The 15,580-nt window shown below is 50.3% G+C and overlaps 1 protein-coding gene across 2 annotated transcripts in view; it reads left to right on the forward strand.

The window, feature by feature from the left end:
• ypel2a (yippee-like 2a) overlaps window positions 1–7,659 on the forward strand; it is a 15,976-nt gene extending 8,317 nt beyond the window's left edge. The window contains exons 3-6 of one of the 2 annotated variants that reach the window (XM_064352389.1): window positions 3,171–3,214; window positions 4,660–4,768; window positions 5,538–5,648; window positions 6,794–7,659. In XM_064352389.1, the coding sequence (XP_064208459.1) occupies window positions 3,171–3,214; window positions 4,660–4,768; window positions 5,538–5,627 (243 nt within the window). In that variant the 3' untranslated portion in view covers window positions 5,628–5,648; window positions 6,794–7,659. Of the gene's footprint in view, window positions 1–3,170; window positions 3,215–4,659; window positions 4,769–5,537 lie in introns of both variants that reach the window. The other variant, XM_064352388.1, reaches the window with a different exon arrangement.
• The last annotated feature ends 7,921 nt before the right edge of the window (window positions 7,660–15,580 follow it).

Below are 15,580 nucleotides of genomic sequence, written 5' to 3' on the forward strand. Positions count from 1 at the left end.
GACTGCTAGCGATCTTGTTGAGCTGCTAATTCCTAGAACCAGGTGTGGCTAATTAGGAAATGAAAACCTGCAGGACGGCAGAACTCCAGGAACAGGACCTGCTGTCATAGGAACAGACAGTGTCGGCTGTAAGTTGAGCGGGTTCTGTTCCGGTGTGGAGCAGCAGGCTGTGTGGAAAAACCGGCTGTGGAGTGCAGGCGGTGCGGACCGGAGCGGAGCCGGCGGTGTCCTGGTTTAAATCCGGTCCCCGTATGCCGGCTGCCGGCCCTGCCGCTGCGCTCTGTTTGTGTGTGTGCGACCGCGCGTGTGTCCGCACGCTCGTCCGCACGCTCGTCCGCAGATGTGTGTTTATGCGCCATGCACCCCCCCTCCCCCTCCGGAAAAAAATCGATGGCTAAATAAGCCAGGCTGTCCAGTACGCCCACGTCTAAAAAGGAAGAATGTGTTGCGTGTGTGTCGCATATGTGTGCGTGTGTGTGCGTGTATGTGCACATATGTGCGTGTATGGGCGTGTGTGTTGCGCGTGTGTGTGTGCGTGTACATGCGTGTGTGTTGTGTGTGTGTGTGTGTGTTTCAGACCTGAGTCAAATACATCATTCGTAACAAATTCGTTTCTGTGCTCTATTGATCTTGCCTGGTGTAATTGAGCCTGCCAATGTGACCAGAAAGGCGGGGTTTGCACTTTTTGAGAGTATTTCATTGGTTCCAATACACCAGACAAGATCAGTAAAGCGTAGAAAAGTATTTGAATCCAAAACAAATCCATATTTGACCCAGGTCTGGTGTGTTTTGTGTGTTGCATGTATTTGCGTGTGTGGATGGTGCTCATGGGGCCGCTGCAGCTGTGTGTGTGGCACGGAGCGTGTGTGGGGGTGTGTGAGGGAATGTGGGTCAGCCCGTGTCTGGCGGTGTGGAGCGGGACTCGCCGTCCCTCTACGCCGCGTCTGCCTCACACGGGGGCGGGCCCGCCGCGAGTGTGACACGGTGTCAGGAGGATTCAGCCCGCGCCCCCAAATCATCACCACGACACAGCGCCTCACGCAGGTCGCCCGAGAAACACCCGGAATCATGTTCCGCCCATATACGGCGTCTCATTAAACTGTCACTGTCGGGATGTAGGTCACCAGTGACTGACACAGAAACCCGCTAGCAGCCAGAGGTTCATTACTGGCTTTCAGTGCAGTTCACCCCCCCCTCACCCCCCCGCCCCCACGCGCTCTCCGCAGAATCTTCCTTTCATTCCGTTTAAGCCGCCGTAACGTGCCGAACTAAAAATACCCGATTGGCCGGCCTCGCTCACCATAGGGGTTTCCAGGGATACGGGGATTGACACACGAACATCTGATTCCCTGAAATAAAGAGGGGGATGATTGCGAGATGGGGGTGGGGGGGGGGGGTGAAGAGAAGAAGAAAAGCTTGCTGGGATGCATTCAGCCAGTCCTCCTCACATTACACTAATGGCGTTCGAGCAGCCTGTAATCGAAGAAGATGAAAGTTTCTGTGTGAAAATCACCAAATATAGAAAAATCTATCAATGTGCACCATGCCTGGAGCTTCCCGCAGTTCTGGGGAGACGGGGTTGGGGTGGGGGGGGGAGGTTGGAGTTTATTTCAGCCTTGGGTTCTAATCCCTGTCATTATCACGAATTGAGTTTTTTTTCTTTCTTTCATTTGCTTATTTGTTGGCTCACCCCAAGGGAACAGGAACCCGGTTTCCCTCTCCCGGCTCTCTCTCTCTCTCTCTCTCTCTCTCTCTTTGTGCGGTTCATTCTACTGGTGCCGTGATGCGCCTCAGAATGTCAGAGCCATCTGCAGCGTCCCGCACCCCGGGCCCCGCCACACACACGGCCCTGTTACCGGCCAGCCAATCGGTGGAGCTCACAGAACGGGAGCCGTCAGCCAACCGCACGTAGCCTGCCATACCCACTCGCCCCCGAGGAAGGAACTCAGATTCCCAGCATGCCACCATCCTGCCCAACAGGCCAATCACGTTCCTGGCCCCAGGGCATGCTGGGCACAGCCCACACGGCTGGGTCCAGATTCAGAAGGATGCTTTTTTTTCAGATGTTTTTCTTGAAAGAGGCATCTACTGCAGGTGCTGTGCAATAAGGGATAAGAAATGGCTGCTGCTTCTGTCGTTCCCGTATGTTCTGGGTGAATTTTTGTCAGGGCTCAACATTCTATCTGGCCAAATTCTACCATTTAAACCTCAGCGAAGTGTTGCATTCTGGGATATTGAAGCGCAAAGCTGACAGTGCAAAGTGTTGACTTGAAAACAAATCAGACTGCCACCTGATCCTAGGGTTCATTGGTTCTCGATGATGAATATTACGAATATAATCGCTATACGCAACACATCGCTGTACGTAAAGGGTTAACAGCTCTTTGCGAAAGCTTTCCGTGCTTTCTGTGTCTCGCCAAATGATCAATCCGTTAAGTATTTTGAGTGCAACGGCACCTTCATTCAACCGAATAAATGAAAACAGACAGTTTGTATGGATCACATCTGACCACTCTCGAGCACTTTAGGTCTCTTTGATCTGAGGCACACTTGTTTTTCAGCACTACATGAAATCATTTTCTCATTTTTAGATGATATTAAGTCATGATTCATAAGCTAATTTAAAACCATTTACAAAAAACATTCTCCAGTACAACGTGAAATATTTTTTTTTAAATGAGAGCTGCATAGAACATTTGTATTTTAAACAGAAAACATAATAAAATAAATATTGCATAGTTTTCTACTTATTTAGACTAAAGATTAATATCATTAAAGTTTTGTAAGGAGAAATCCCTTCTTATGTGAAAATGATTATTATTATTAGTTTTTTTAATTTAATCGCGGCACATTTGAAGCATATACATACAAGTTTTATAAATGGCAAAACTTAAAGGCCAGATGTCGAAAACTGAGAAGCAAGACCATCGTCCGTGCGAAACACTGAACAAATTACGGTTGAAATGAATCTGAAATGTTTTCGGGAGTATAACAGAAAGTGCATTGTACGGTGCAATTTACAAACTCTCCTGTTGAAAAGTTAAGACTGACAGACAGCCTTCAGCCCCCCGCCCCCCCCTAGCCCCCCAGTGGCTATCATCCTCTTGGGTCTGTTGATGGACTCCATTCTTCTGAAGCTAGTCTCACGTTCTTTTTCTCCTCTCTTCCAGTCTTTTCAAGGGAGCCAAGGCAGAGCGTACCTCTTCAACTCCGTGTAAGTACCCTAACCCGCCCCCGCCCCCCCCACCCCCCTGAAAAAGACTGCAGCGTTATTACCTTCTGAAAGGAGTCCATGGACTCGAGACCTGAAGTAGGTGTTATTACGATGAAAGGGAACATTAGGAAAGTCCATATAGCCCGGGTGGAATATTACATCGCATGCACTGGGCACGTTGCGCAATCATGCATAATTAAATACATCATGCAAATGGAGAAGACCTCCATTACGGCTCTGTTTTTTGCGCGCGCGGTATTAAGAGGACGGGCGAATGCCGCGCCGCAGTATGATGTTAATTGACTCGGGTTTGTCTCCCGCTTACGTGAGCCCTACGGCCTGACGGAGTTGGAAATGTACGTCGTGTTCTTTGGCGGTCTCTCAAAATTGGACCCGTTTCAATAATGTTGCCTTCTTCTTCTTTTTTTTTGGTCTATGGAGACAATAGCAAGGGTCAGGGATCTTTCCGGATGCCAAAAAAGGTGATGTTAAACAAAATTGATGCAAACGTTTCTTTTTCCCTTCGGTGCGATGTACTAAATATCCAATAAAAAGTTTTCGTTTAAGACCTCCCGGTAACGTCTAACCAAGTTGCTTTTATTAAAGTTGAACCTGTCTATCAATTTGGGTGATGCTTTAATAGTACCTCACAAAAAGTGTTATGCTGAAAGCCAGGTTAGCTGGTGATGGACCTCGGTTCGTTTTAACAGCGGATTCGCTCAGAGCTCTTCTGTGGATGTGCGGCACGTCATATTGAAACGCGATAAGCAGCGTTCGCTTCGGGCGCACTGCCGCTTTAAGACCCCAGGTATCGAGGCCCGAGCCAGAACCTTCGGGGGAGAGATTGCCCCCACAAGGCCCTGCTCCGCACACCATTTTGTTTTCGCTAAAGCTCCTTCGTAATAAATAATTCAGGCGGGCTGTGTACACGGCGGTAGAGAGAGAGAGCACGCCGCTCGCTGCAGAGAGGGGCCCCGGCGACCTCGCCACGTTCGGGCTGATGAAGCTGGCGTGCGCCGCGGGCCCGGGAGCCGAGGTGCGCTGCAGAGGACGGTAAATCTGCGGCTGCCGCTAGTGCCGCGCACGCTAACGGCTCACGGCCCGGGTTTGCGCCTCTGCTCAACCGCGGCAAGGAGGGATCGCGGTTTTCATTCCTCCCCCTCGTTTGCGTCGGTGTTCATATCTCTCTCTTTCTCTTTCTCTCTCCCTCTTTCTCTCACTCTGTCCCTCTCGTTCTCTCTCTTTCTCTTTCTCTTTCTGTCACCCTGTCTCACATTCTTTTTCTCTGTCTCTTTCTTCTCTGTCTCTTTCCTTTTTCTTTCCCTCTCTCTTCTCTCTTTTTTTTTCTTTCCTGTCTCTCTCTCTCTCTCTCTTCTCTCCTCTCTCTCTCTCTCTTCTCTCTCTCTCTCTCTCTCTCTCTCTCTCTCTCTCTCTCTCTCTCTCAGGGTGAACGTGGGCTGCGGTCCAGCTGAGGAGCGGGTCCTGTTGACGGGGCTGCACGCCGTCGCCGACATCTACTGTGAAAACTGCAAAACCACGCTGGGCTGGAAATACGTGAGTGCGAGATGTCGCCGCCACCCGCACTTCCTGTGCGGCCGCGCACCGGCGCGCCAATGCGTGCAGGAACTCACTAACGAAGTTATCGCACTCGGCCTCCACCGAGCCCTTAACAAACGCGATGAGCGCTCTAAGCGGGGGTCGGCGCCAGTCATGTGACCCCGTCCGACATGCCAGAGTCGCAGGCCCGCGGCCGCGTGACACGGCCACCCGAGAGAGGGGGGGATATTAATATCCCGGACGGGGGCCGTTTTTGGGTCACTGTCACGGGGCCAAGCGTACTGACCCAGTGCACTTGTCAGCTGGAAATGCTAAACGTAAAAACATCGGTTCACACCGCGTCCCGTTTGGAGAGCGAGTTGGGAGGAGATTAAAAGTTTACAGTACAATAAAATGGCACCCGGCGCACTCGCTCCCTGTTAGCGGGAGATTTAGGGTGAGCTGGGGAATAGGAGGCCTCTTTCCGTCTCTGCGCATTCTCCGGTTCAGGGCTGGCCAACCCTGTTCCTGGAGATCTTCCTGTGCTGTTGGTTTTCACTCCAAACCTAACAGAGCACACCTGATTCAACAGCCGGAGATTGCATTGAGCTGCTAATTAGTAGAATCAGGTGTGGCAAATTAGGGTTGAAATGAAAGACCTACAGGACGGTAGATCTCCAGGAACAGGGCTGTAGTTGTTCATTAGTTGTTTATTGGTTAAATGTTGAAGAAAGAAAGAGTGTTTTTTTTTCGGTGGTGCAGACTGGTTCCACTCTCTCCTCTGCAGGAGCACGCCTTTGAAAGTAGCCAGAAGTACAAGGAGGGCAAGTTCATCATCGAGCTGGCCCACATGATCAAGGACAACGGCTGGGACTGAGCAAGGCATGCTGGGACAGGGGTGCGAGGAGCTGGCGGGCGGGGCCGCGCTGGGTCAGGGGCGGGGCCAGGGAGAGAGGGGGCGGGGCTAGGGAGAGAGGGGGGCGGGGAGTCTGCGTGCGGCTGCGTGTGCGAGCTTTGGTTTGGTGATTCCTCCATCTCTGACCCCCTCCCTCCCTCCCTCCCTCTCTCTCTCCCTCACTCTCTCTCTCTCTCCCCCCCCCCCCCAAATCCTCATTGCCTGACACACTCCCGTAGCTCCAGGGGTGGAGCGGGTGAGGGGGGTGTTCGCCCTTGGGGGGCCTGTGCCAGGCATGGGGTGGTGCTGGAGGCCCTCCCCCTGTTCCTCTGGGCCATGCGTGTGCGCGTGTGTGTGCGCGCGTGTGTGTGTGGGAGTCGCTGCAGTCCGGTGATTTGGGCCTCCCCCCCCCCTCTCTTTGCTTTGGAAGCGCTCCCAGTGCGCCACGACGTGGTCCACTCCAGAGTTTACAGGTAGCCAGGCCCAAACGGACGTCGGCGTTTGAGCATAGACAGACACGAGGTGACGAAATAGCATGCTTCTGCTGTTCCAGCTCGAGACTGCGTTTCGCGATCTCCGAGACGGATCGAAAACTGTTCGGCCGTTCCTCAAGGGAAAAAAAGAGGAAAAAAAAGAGAAACTCTCGTCGTTTGGGTTTTTATTTATTCGCGCATGTGTTAAATTATTGGTGTATTTATGTATTTATTTGTCGTGGTGTCGGGACGGTCCCCCGGTGTTCAGCGGTAGCAGTGGTTCCATTGTCAACACTTCCAACGGTAGTGACCTCAACGCGTCAGGAGGTGTCCTTCATTGGTCTTTGCCTTCATAACGTGCCGTTGAGATCGTACGGACGCAGAGTGAGGCTTCCTCAACTGCCGAAATGGGCGGAGCAGTCAGCGTGCTATCAAGGATTTGCCGATTTTAAACTTGCTTTTGTGTCAGGCAGTTCAAAGTCTTTTGATTGGTCGATACGAATGATTGACAGCGCATTTGTGGCTCTGACCCATTGCGGGGCTGGTGAAGCCTCTCTCTGCCATCTGCTAATTGCTGAGCTGGATGAGGGCGGAACAAAGCTCTTTTCAACACGGAGGCCAGGAAAGAATGGCACAGTCTACCCCCCACCTCACCCCCCTCCCCAATGTTCCCAGTCTCTGCAGTGTCTTTACAACCAGCTCAGAACATCACAGGGGCGCTAACGCGATCAGCTCCTACAGCATGCCACCCATTAGGAGACCGATGGACGGACGGACGGACGGACGGGCAGGCAGACAGACAGACAGGTATTCTACAGAATGTACTGAGACGATGCTGAGGCTGTTACTGAAGGGCCGAGGGTCTGGTCTGAGGTGCTTTCTCGGTCGGGGAGCTCTTGTGTTTACCGAGGTCAGCCCACCCCACTGACTCGTCCCCGATACGACGACACGACAACGATAACCGCACCGCGACTGCTATGGAAACCGAATCCATCAGTAGCCATTTAAAAAAAGAATAAAATCCATTAAAAACAAATAAAAATAAATAAGAAACTGACTGGCGGTGGAGACACCCAATCACAGGCTGATAAAAACACCCAGCACTACCAAAGAACCCACCTACAGTAAGTTGACCAATCAAAATACCTGGGGTAATTTTGCTTGGGCACAAAGTGTTCCGAAATAGAAGGTTCTGGATTGGCTGAAAGCCATCTGTGAGCGTAGTCCCTTCTCTGTGACATAATGCATTGTTTGCTTTTGTAAATGACTGATGTTAAATATGTATATTCACCATGAACATTATGAGCATTATACTATGTAATACGAAATGTAAATAGTCACATTCAATGTTTGTTTATTTATTTATTATAACTATAGTATATGCTGTGCTTTCTGTCTTGAGCCCCTACCGGGGACAGTTATATTTGCTACTTTTTTACTCTTTAAAAAATGTTTCGATTTTAGTGTTTTTGTAAGGGAAGGAGAGATGATTACAATATATTGCAACTTTATCAATAAAATTACTCATGTTATCAAGCCCATCCAAGTCCCGATGACTGCTTTCTGTGTCTGTTCAGACGGTCTCCAACATAAACAAAGTCTTAGATCCAGAGCTTATTTAATTCACTTTTCAGATTGTGGTAAACTTTTGAAATACTCATACTCTTGTCTCCGTTTTACTGTTTTTCATCCCACTGGTTTCTGCCCAATTTTCCTTCTGTCTCTAAAACATATTTGTGGAAGTTCTCTGTTAAATTTATTATAATTTTTTTTTTTAAAAAGCACTATGCAAAATGAATTGAGCTCAAATCCCAAAAAAATTTCCACTAAAGATATTATTAACCAAAATGTATGATCACAGGAAACTCCATTTATGAAAAGTGGGAATTTAGCTAAAAACAATTGTCTGTAATCTGCAGAAATTTTACTAGCATTGAAAGGATTAAAGTAATTAAAATAGTGATTTGACCCAGGTCTGGTGCTAGCAGAGCTGTTCTGCTGGATCAGGGCTTTCACTGGCTGCAGTTGGCTAGCTGCAGGCCTGCCTGGGCAGCCCCGGGGTGGATGCCCTTCTGCGAGAGCCGGCCCCTCATTGGACGTCACCGGGCGGAGAATGCCCCCTGATTGCAGCAGCAGATGGTGGGCAGGGTTTCCCCGCCAGGTTTCCTGGTTGGCACGGCTCGATGCCTGGGCTCTTTGTGCAGAAAAACGCCCGGCACAGCACAAATCGGTCCTGGGGCGCATTGGCTCGCTGTCGTAAAAAAAAAAAAAAAGAAAAGAACAATACGCAAGTTCGCTAAAGGGCTGTTTATTTTTAGCTATATCGCTCAGCTCGCGAATTTGGGGAGTTGCCGCACTCCTGCAGACCTGAGCCGACCCCGTTTTCTTACCGCGACTCCATCTGACTTCCGCTTTTACCACAGACCGGCTCACCCACAGCCCTGTTAGATATTATCCTCTTGCACGGATCTCGGAGGCAATTAACGAAATGCGCCGTCATTTAGATTATTGCAGCCATTCTCAAATTAGCCTTTAACCCTTTGAAGAGTAGGTTTTTTTTGTAATGTTTTTCAAAATTCAGTCAGTATCAAAAGCCAGTGTTCTAGAACTCCATTGCTTCCAGTCACCAGTGGTGATTGTGACATCAGCATTAGAACATTCGGTTAAGAACATTTTGATCACATATTTGTGATCTCCCACATTAAAAGGGTTAATGTTTTTCCTCCCAAAACAGCCTATAAAAAGCATTCCCAGAGCAGCCATGAAAAGGAAAAAAAAGCAATGTTCCCTCACTGCCTGCCACTGGGGACACACATGGTTTCGGAACATTTAAACCCAACAAGAAATGGGTACAACATAGGTGTTTATTTAATTTCCTGAACTGTTGCTGGGGACAACCAAAAAAGGGGATTGCCGGATAAGGTTTGTTCTTGTTTTAGTAGACTCGAGGGAGAGCTTTTCATATCCCTCCATGGTTGTGTCAGCTTCTCAGAGGAATCGTATTTTTCGCTCTTTTAAAGTGAAATAAAGGGCAAAGACATCAGAGGACAGTGCTTCCTCAGGTAAACTACCGAAAAATCAAGGCCTGCATTTTTTGGGCGTGCAGCAGGACTGCTTATCCAGGATCAGGACCACAATAGAGATATCTGTCCAAAAAGTACTAGGCAGTTGTGCTTGGAAGAAACTGGATGACTTCCTAGGGGTGAATAGGTCACCAACAGACATATAACTGCTACATTATCCTACCCTTATTTGATCAGAATGAGAATATTTATATAGGGGATATCTCCATATGAATGTAGTTATACCCCATGTCCTATCAAAGTCAATTCCTGTCTGTCTGTCTGACTGTCTGTGTGTGCATGTGTGTGTGAATCAGTCAGTAAGTCCTGTCTGTCTGTCTGTCTGTCTGTGTGTGCATGTGAGTGTGAATAAGTCCTGTCTGTCTGTCTGTCTTTCTGCCTATCTGCCTGTCTACATGTGTGTGCATGTGTGTATGTGAATCAGTCAGTCCATCTGTCTGTCTGCCTGTCTATATGTGTGTGTGTGTGAATCAGTCAGTCAGTCAGTCTGTCTGCCTGCCTGTATGTGTGTGTGTGTGTGTGAATCAGTCAGTCAGTCAGTCAGTCTGTCTGTCTGTCAGTCAGTCAGTCTGTGTGTGTGTGTGAATCAGTCAGTCAGTCAGTCAGTCAGTCTGTGTGTGTGTGTGTGAATCAGTCAGTCAGTCAGTCAGTCAGTCAGTCAGTCTGTGTGTGTGTGTGTATCAGTCAGTCAGTCTGTCTGTCAGTCAGTCAGTCAGTCAGTCAGTCAGTCAGTCAGTCAGTCTGTCTATATGTGTATGTGTGTGAATCAGTCAGTCAGTCAGTCAGTCAGTCAGTCAGTCTGAGCTCGGCAGCCCGTGAGGCGGCTCAGAGCAGCGGGCGCTGGGCTCGGTGCGGTATTTCCTCTCCCTCAGCCCCGCCGTGTTTTCTCTGGCCCTGTGAAACAGGGAGCACGTGCTGGAATGCGCTAGTCTTGAATGGCCGGACCAGAAAGCCGTGGCAGACTGTTTAGTCTGTGGGCTGTGAGGGTGTGGCGGGTGTTTTTGGAGGAGGGGGCAGGGGTATTAAAAGACATGGGACCGCATTTTTGGGGAGAACAGGGCTACTTTGTTCTCACAAGGGTTCGCTGGAAAATTAATTTAAAGGGCAGGTCTCTTTATAACCTAGAACCCTTTCATTTGCCAGTTACCCTCCTTCCTGAGTTTTATAAGTGCTATGCCTATGAGTGCATGGCCCTATAGAAAACTGTGTGTGTATGTGTGTGTGTGTGTGTGATATGCATGAGAGTGCATGTGTGTGTGTGTGTGTGTGTGTGTGTGTGGGTGGGTACATGTGTGTATGTGAGTGTCTGTGTGTAAGTGTGAGAGTGCATGTGTGTATGTGTGTGTGTGTGGTGTGTGAGTGAGTGTGTGTGTATGCGCATATGTGTGTGTGTGTGTGTGTCTCTCCCTGCCCAGCCAAACTCACAGCGTCTATAAATAGCAGGAGTCAGCCACTCTTCCTCAGGCTGAGAGAGCAGCCCAGCACAGCGCAGCCCAGCACTGCAGCACACCGCACATCACAGCACTGCAGCCCAGCCCAGCACAACACTGCAGCCCAGCACACCGCACAGCACAGCGCAGCACTGCAGCCCAGCACAGCCCAGCACAGCGCAGCCCAGCACTGCAGCACACCGCACATCACAGCACTGCAGCCCAGCCCAGCACAGAACTGCAGCCCAGCACACCGCACAGCACAGCACAGCGCAGCACTGCAGCCCAGCGCAGCAGCACACAGCACAGCACAGCACAGCACAGCACTGCAGCACACAACACAGGCGCCAGCAGTCAGGCTGGGCTGGAGGACCTCCATTTCATTATGCTACAGCATTCACCCACACAGCACGCAGCTCAGCTTACACTTCAGCACCGAGTTCAGTCAGTGCACAACTATATATAGCACCTAATGGCCCGTTGTCTACAAGGATAATGTACACTGTGCTAAGAGACAAATGTACATATACTGTACATCTCTCTCTCTCTCTCTCTCTCTCTCTCTTTCACACACTTATGTGCTTTTTATAAGACGTGTATATTAGTATTATATACAATAGGTTACTTATTGGAGAAATTCAGATTAAGTATTCCGAGATAATAACAGTAGTTTCCCAACGGTCAAACCCGCAGCCGTTGGGTTATACGCCCGTTTCCTTAACCACCGCACGGGCTGGGGTTTCCACCGTCATAACCGAAGTTAATCATCGACAGACCGTTTCACCTGCTCGGATGCACCTTTCTGGGTATTTTCTGGATGAAGCCTGTGCATGCATGCACACATACACACATATATACTGCACATACAGGCAAAACAAAAAGAAAAAAGGAAAGAGAGATGAACAACATACAATTTCATTTCCCCTCTGGATTAGGGGATGTTTGTAATCTCTACGTTGGTTTCGGATTATAAAGCTTGATTTAAACACAGCTCCAATCTGGACCCGTGTGTGTGTGTGTGTGTGTGTGTGTGTGCATATGCATTGCATGCGTGTGTGTGTGTGTGTGTGTGTGTGCATATGCATTACATGCGTGTGTGTGTGTGCCTGTGTATATGCATTGCATGCATGTGTGTGTGCGTGTGCATATGCATTGCATGCTTGTGTGTGTGTGTGCGTGTGCATATGCATTGCATGCTTGTGTGTGTGTGCGTGTGCATATGCATTGCATGCTTGTGTGTGTGTGTGTGTGTGTGTGCATATGCATTGCATGCTTGTGTGTGTATGCGTGTGCATATGCATTGCATGCTTGTGTGTGTGTGTGTGTGTATGTGTGTATGTGTGTGTGTGTGTGTGTGTGTGCGCGATTGAGGGTGGCACGACCCCTCTGGCAGCAGTAGGAGGGGCACATCTGCACACTGAGGGACCTTGACACGCACCGTCAAGGGCGGCGAACGATGACAGTCGAGCACAAAGGCCCTCACAGCACTGTCCGTTTCCATCCGAGCTACACGTAACCAAAACAAACAGAACAACTGCCTTACGAAGTGAGCCTTGCTCTTAGATTTTATTTTACAACCAGTTTTTAAACTGTTCAGTGTCCTGGAGACACCGTGGTATAAAATGAGACTGGACAGCACTGAAGAGTCTCTCTCTCTCTCTTCCCCAAACCCGCAAAGAGACCCCTACAGGGGGAGACCAGGAGCCTGCCAGCCCCATTAACCGGAATACATTTTTTCATGGTACACACGGCACCTCACTGTTAATGACTGGAGGCTGAATTCAGGACATCTGAGAAGGAGTATTACTACCAATGCTCTCGGTTATTTTTAGCGACATTTGAACTATTGTTTGTTTGGCATACTTAAAAATTTATAGGCTTCGACAAGGCGCAACTGGTATGTTGTCCGCTTATCTGACATCTCATACCTAGCCTTTGTCTGCGGGCAACAGAGAGCAGCGCCACCATTCTGGCTCAAGCGGCTCTGGGTTTGTCTTTGCGTTGCTCCGTAATGGCTGCCGCCAGTAACTCACCTCAGCCGAGTTGGCTTTAGTTCCGGCCTTCTATTTTTTTTTGCGAATAGATCCAAAGGATATAAACATGTCTAATTTATGGTGCGAAGCTGTCCGCCCCCTCCTCACCTCGTAAGCACCCCCTACTTTGGGCAGACACTGATCTCGCTGGGGCCTCCCTGCCCCCCCCCCCCCCACCCCCTTGGGTGGGACTGGTCCAGCTGGCTGGGTGGGGTGTGTGCGTAAGCACTGGGGAGTTTCCTTTATCTACTGAGGGTGGGCAGGAGGGGGGAGACACCTGTGCCAGGGCCCCCCCCCCCCATCCTTTCATCCAATGGGACCGAGTGTCTCTTCTGTGCGCATATAACTGCATGCTAAAGCTGCCTCCATCACTTTCTACACTGCTACCCCATATCTCTCACACTGTGGGCCCATAGACTGTGTGGAAGGAGGAGAGGACCAAAGTCTTTGTTCACCCTGCTCTTTGAAGCTGCCAAGGGAAAGGGGGGTGGGGGGGAGCTCCAGGTATGCGATGATGTCAAGCGGCAGCGATTCAAGCCGCTCTCCCCCCCTCCCCCTCCCCCTCCCCCTCCCCCTGACTCTCACAGAGATTAACCCCAATCAGACGGGGCCCCGCCCAGCCCCACGCGAGCTCCCACCTGACCCCCCGGCCCGGAATTCTCACGGCGGCTTAACCCCTCGCTCGCGGAACGCTCGGCCCGCTAAAGCCGCCATCTGTGCGCGGGAGCGCTGACCCGACCCGCGCCGCCGCAGGGTGGCCGCTCACCACTTCTCCACAAAACGGGAGCCGGACTGCAGGACAGGGCTGGGCTGCCCAACCCTGCCCCCTGGAGATCTACCCTCCTGTGGGTTTTCACTCCAACCCTAATGTAGCGCGCCTGATTCTGCTAATTAGCTAATAGCTCTTGCTGTTGAATGAGGTGTTCTTTGTTAGGATTGGAGTGAAAACCTACAGGAACAGGGATGGGCAGCCCTGCTGTAGGACCTCAGGAGGGGGGGGGGGGGGTGTTGGTTTTATCAGGGGTAGAGCAGGGAATCTCAGGGGACTAAAACGAGGAGATGGCAAAGTGGGGGATGTGGGATAATTACCCAGCACTCCCTGCAGCAGATGGTCGGGGGGGTCGGGGTTGGGGGGGGCGGGTGGTGGGTGGGGGGGGGTAAATGTTAGCACCGCAGCTGGCTGTCCCAGCAGGGGCAGGCGACCGCAGGAGCACTTTTAGGGCCGGCTACTCATTAACTGCTCATATTCAAAGGCGCTGCTACCCTGTCGTGTTTAACAAAGGATCCCCGGTCCACGGCTCTCCGCGGAAGAAAAACACCAGCTGTGGACTCGGGCCGCGTTGCTGCCAGAGCAGCGCTCCATGGAGCAGGAGCACGAGCAGCCGGTTGAGCTGTTCGTCTGCGGCTTCCCCTACGGTGGCCCTGACAAACACACACCCGGCTCCCCGATAACACAGCAACAAAGCCAGGTCCACAGACCGGGCCTGAACAACGTGTGTGTGTGTGTGTGTGTGTGTGTCAGCGGTAGGAATCCTGCGCTTCTGACTCCTATAAATGTCTTCTCCTCAATCTGCAGCTGATGGAAATGACCCATTCTCGCTCAAAACCGGACCCCAAAGGGAAGAGAAAGAGAAATCGGTTAAAAAGAGGGGTACAGGGCACTCGGGGGTGGGCAGCGTACCCCCCCGGGCTCCTCACACAGATTAGGGGCGGTAATTGGCCCGGCTGGCCCCGCGCTCACAGGGGGGTTGGGAGGAGGGGCTGTAATCCTGGCACGGCCAGGTTAAAACCATTAGGCCGGCAGTAGGGCCATCTGCGCCGAGCTGATTAGGCCTAATGAGCGAGCCAGGGCAGTGGGGACGCTTTGTTCTCCGCGCTGACTGCGTTCGGGGGGGGGGGGGGGAGGCAAGGGGTGGGCGGTGCTGTACCCACTGGCTCCACACACACACACACACAGAAAGGGCATCCCATTTAATTCTGCACCCCCACAGTGCAAAAGGGACGCGGCTGAGTCTCCCTGGAAGATGCTTGAGCCCTGAATGAATAAATGGAAGTAATTCAGGACACACACACACAGATACACACCTGCCTGCATACACACACACACACACACACAGATACACACCTGCATGCACTGAGACAGCTGGTTTCCCATCTCATCCTCACCCACCCCCCCACCCCCCCCAACCAAGAGCCTTAAGATAAGGTTCTTACAGTAACCATCATGCACATATCAATAACCTTAAAGGTAAATAAATATTGTGAATTAATGATATTATAAAGGACCTTTTTTTTCTTATTTTTTAAAGAAAAAAATGCCCTCAGCCAAAATCCTTTTTATAAGGAGAAATACGTGGTTTGGGAACACAGAGAACAGATGTCACACAATACATCACACTTTCCTTTATAGCCTATGTGATATATGGCTAATGGAAAATTTTTATGAAGGGAATACAGATTTTTAAGTGCCTGTGGTATTCGTGGAGGAAGGGGAAAATCCCACGTTCGCAAATCTATGAGCTCAAATATCCGCAAGGTACACAAGACACAGAATGAGTTACATTACAAGGCCAGGGAGACACATTTTTTAACAAAGACAATGAGAAAGAATCATTTTTTCAGGACAGCACAAGTATTGAGTTGAACCTGAAGGAGAAATGTAATTTAGCAGTAGAGTATGCCCTCTGGTGGTCGTTTTTGGACCTACATAACAGGAACAGTGCACTGACAAGTGAATGCATTGCAGTACTTAAGCGTTTTATACTCACTGCACATAATTCCATAGTGACAGAAGCTTGCAGAAGTGAGAAGGCCATTCAGGTTTATATGTTTGTTCCTGGTTTTGATTCCCCAATTCTATTACTTCTACGTGTGTCTGACAGTACAGTATTCTGTGTACAGATGAGGAAGGTGTAC

Source organism: Anguilla rostrata, chromosome 9, assembly GCF_018555375.3.
Source record: "Anguilla rostrata isolate EN2019 chromosome 9, ASM1855537v3, whole genome shotgun sequence".
NCBI classification, from domain to species: domain Eukaryota; kingdom Metazoa; phylum Chordata; class Actinopteri; order Anguilliformes; family Anguillidae; genus Anguilla; species Anguilla rostrata.